This window comes from Verticillium alfalfae, genomic scaffold, assembly GCF_000150825.1.
Source record: "Verticillium alfalfae VaMs.102 supercont1.10 genomic scaffold, whole genome shotgun sequence".
Lineage (NCBI taxonomy): Eukaryota > Fungi > Ascomycota > Sordariomycetes > Glomerellales > Plectosphaerellaceae > Verticillium > Verticillium alfalfae.
The window spans coordinates 296787-300547 of record NW_003315029.1 but is presented as its reverse complement, the minus strand read 5'-3'; the positions used below and the strand labels follow the sequence as shown (position 1 = coordinate 300547).

General features: G+C 58.4%; 2 protein-coding genes across 2 annotated transcripts in view; one reads left to right on the top strand and one right to left on the bottom strand.

Annotated features, from left to right (window-relative positions):
- VDBG_07517 (mannan endo-1,6-alpha-mannosidase DCW1) overlaps positions 1–1101 on the bottom strand; it is a gene marked incomplete at both ends in the record, with an annotated part of 1877 nt that extends 776 nt beyond the window's left edge. Inside the window, 2 exons of the mRNA XM_003002012.1 lie at positions 6–864; positions 915–1101. Coding sequence (XP_003002058.1) covers positions 6–864; positions 915–1101 — 1046 coding nt within the window. The remainder of the gene's footprint in view (positions 1–5; positions 865–914) is intronic.
- A 2228-nt stretch (positions 1102–3329) lies between these two features.
- VDBG_07516 (predicted protein) overlaps positions 3330–3761 on the top strand; it is a gene marked incomplete at both ends in the record, with an annotated part of 2332 nt that continues 1900 nt past the window's right edge. Inside the window, one exon of the mRNA XM_003002011.1 lies at positions 3330–3744. Coding sequence (XP_003002057.1) covers positions 3330–3744 — 415 coding nt within the window. The remainder of the gene's footprint in view (positions 3745–3761) is intronic.

The window sequence follows — 3761 nt, the reverse complement described above, 5'->3', positions numbered from 1 at the left end:
CCGACGCAGACCGACGCCGCGCTCTGCGCGTGGGCCGCAGCAGGCCCATGATGCGGTCAAAGAGGTCCGGCACGACCTGCGCCGTGCCCGCCATCCACCGCGCGAGGTAGCCCTTGAAGCTGCTCTGATCAATGTTGCACTGTTTGAACGGCTCGCACCGCTGCTCGAACATGACGCCGTTCTGGAAGAATGTCTTCTCCGTCTCGTCGAGGAGTCCCACCGTGCGCGCGCGCCACTTGTCGTCCCCCGTCACGTTGTGCATGACGGCGGCCCCGTGCAGGTAAATGCCGGCGTTGTAGGACCACTGGTTCTGGTCAATCTTGGGGCAGTCGGGGCTGTTCTCGACGACAGTGACACCGTCGTACACCTTGAAGTCGTCCGTGATGAGCCCTGCCTTGACCTCCCAGTCCCACACGCGCTCCGCCCACTCTGCGTACGTCTGATTGCCCGTGTACCGCGCCAGCCGCGCGGCGATGTTGAAGAAGCAGCCGTTGGAGATGGAGTTTTTGTAGTTGAAGCCGTTGTTGAACGAGAAGATCTGCCACCGCAGCCCGCCGCCGCACGAGTCGGACGCCTCGATCCAACGCTGCGCCCACTGGTTGAAGCAAGCCTGCACGAGAGCCAGCCACTGCGGCTGGTCTGCGGGCGGGTCCGGGTACCCGGCCTCGGTGGCCATCATGGCGGAGAGCGTCCAGAAGCCCTGGTCGTCGTTGCCGAGGGTGCGTGTCTGGTTGAGGGGCATAAAGTCGGCCTCGTCGCCGGCCTGGTGCACCATGGCCTGTGTCGTGATCGCGTTGTACGTGTCGTCGCCCGTGAGGAACCAATAATCGACAAGCGTGCCGAACATGGCGCCCGCGGTCCACCCTGTGTGCTGATCAGTATCCATAGTCACATTTTTTTATCAAGCTACATACAGAAATAGGGATCTGGGAGGTTGCCGGGCACATCGCCCGTGTTGTTGCCTGTGTAGAAGCTCACGAGACCAAAGGCGATGGTGCTCGCTGCGTCCTTGACCGATTGTTCGCTGTCCACGTCCAATTGGATGGCGTGGGCTGCGTTGCCCATGAGGCACGCTGCACTCAGTGTCGACAGTAATCTCATGATGAACGAGGGTGTGGTGAACGTGTGAGAGAATAGTCGGAGAAGAAGAAAAATAAAGCCGGTCCAGCTGGGCTTGATGGTGTGTCCTGGTCGCCACGTCTCGTGCCGTGGACGGTATTATGAAGCCGTCGTTTCGTCGAGCCGCCGAGAAGCAGCAGCTTGTTTGCTGTCTGGCGTTCAGGAGTCTATACGATCTATGATTCCATGGAAGCCGGACATGTGGTCTTGTTGCATGCGTATTGCCTTGACGAGAACTGAAGCGTAGTGTGCAAGTCGAGAGATTCACTTGATAAGCAACAGAATTAAGCTTGGTATGAGAATGAAGAAAGCGAGGACTCTGTCCGGGAAGAACTACTATCGAGTACAGCAAACGGAACCGAATAGAGAAGAGAAAAGGAACTCGTCCAGGAGTAAATGAATGGAAAGACTGAGAAGGCTTGGATGTTCTGTTCAGTCTGGGCGCGCCAACGACTCTGTTGACGATGACGTGAAAAAAGCGAAGAGGGAAAAGAGAAAAAAGGAGAGAAGGCACTTCACCAGAAGCAACCACACGACCAAGAGAGTGATGGAAGAGGAAAGGAAAAGAAACAGACGAGATGGACGGACTGGGACGCTCCAAGGCCCCAGACCGGCCCAGTCGCTTGACGTCTGATGTTGCATCGGTAGGACTCGCTACCGGCAGGCGGCGAGGGGTCGGAGCGTTCACGAGCGAGTCGAGACGAAAAACCGCAGTGTGTGTCACCATAGAACGGGTCGTTGAAGACGCGCGTGAGGCTGTGGGCAGCGAGGGCCATTGTGAGGCCGGTTGCCCGGGCTGAAACGTGCGAGGTCTGAGCCAAGGAGGGGGGTTTCGTCTCATGATGGGGGAGGCCAGCTGGGCCCCCAAAGACCCATGCCTAGCCCACCGTCGCCGTAGCGCCAGCTGTCAAAATGTAGATGCATGTTGGGTGTGCCTGAATGGGCATGGATGGGGGGACCGCGTGAGGCGACGTTCAGGTTAATTGAGTTCAAGCTGGAAGGTGTTGGTTGACTTGCCAGACCCAAGTCCTCTGGTGTGTGGGAGGTTCTCAGGGGCGGGAGCGGGAAAGGCTGACTGCAGTGTTACATCGCTGGGTCTGGTCAGTGGAAGCGGAGCAGCAATGGATTGACATGGTGCTTGTCACAGAGAGAATCGTCCGAACTATACTGGCAAACTCGAACGCGGGCCTTGCCATTCTGGCGGAGAGGCTGAACGCCTATGGTTTGGGAGACGGGCGGGACTGGTTTGCAAGACGCGTCTCCAGTCTTCAATGTGACTGCAACAATTTTTTTGTTACGCTGTGGTGGACTGATGCCGTGAGGGACTGCCATTGCGAGGGACTGACGCCGTGTGCCGATTGAGAGCTTTGGCGAGGTTTCTGTTGGAACTCTGGCGTCGCGATCGGCGAGACTGGCACACTGGTTGCGCAACGGCTGTCGATCTGGGACGAACGGGATCAGAGGTTGGAACCAAACGTGTAGGTAGCTTACGCTTCCAGTCCGATGCTTGGAGCTCGACAAGCAGCGGGGAAGAATTTGTTTCATAGGTCCGAGACGGCTTTGCGTAGTGGTGTTCGACAAGGCGCAAGGCAGATGGCGTCGTGGTGCGATCTTGTCTGTGGTGATGATGCGGAAACCTCTCTTAGCTGCTTAGCTATTGTGCTGTAGACTGCTTTCAATTCGGAGAAAATGCCCTCATACCGCCAGGAGCCTGATCCATTGTTGTAGCCGGACAGAGAGGAAGATATCGCAGAATGAAGACTTTGTTTGACTCTGAGCAACAAGAAGCTCTCCCCATGGCAGCTGAATTCCAGTGGCTCTTCCCCGTGGCTCTTCCCAGTGGCTCTTTCCTGCGGTACATGTCTGCCCTGAGCTCACCGAACACGCCGGCCCACCGCTGATAAGACCGCCGGTGAGCTGCTATCAGCAACGCATGGATCACGTCAAAGTCTCTCTCTCTCTCTCTCTCTCTCTGTCTATCCCCTGAACCTCCGACCCTGGCTGCCTACAGCTACTGCACGTGTACGAGACGGCGATCACGCGTTTGCCCCATTCACATCCATCAACGCCGACTTGAATCCCATCACCAACGAACCTAGCTCGATCCCCGGCCCGGTGCAGTGACGGAGCTGTCTCATCATGCCAACAAACCACGAGACTGACTGAAAAAGAGGCGACCATCACGCCTGACTGTAGGCCAACTGCGTCCAATGGCCACCACGGCTGCGGCTGCGGCCACCACCACCACCAGCCTGGCCCTTCCAATGGCGACCGACACACCAGCTTCAGCTCCAGCTCCAGCAGCCTCAGCCGCTCCTCCTCCTCCTGCTGCTGCTGCTGCTGCCACCGACACCCACCTTCAGCAGCAGCAGCAGCAGCAGCAGCAGCAGCAGCAGCAGCAGCAGCAGCAGCAGCAACAGCAACCTCCAGCACCCGCCCGCAACTTCAAAGCCGCCGACCTGCCCCTGCCGTCGGCGACGCGCGCAGCCATAGAGTCGCTCGCCCACAGCTTCAAGAAGAAGGGCGGCTACGACGCCATGCGCAAGGAGATCTGGGACAAGTTCGAAGCGAGCGACTACCAGGCCCAGGTCACCAAGGAAATCCTGCACGTCGCCGAGGCTCGAGGTCGAGGGGCAACCCGG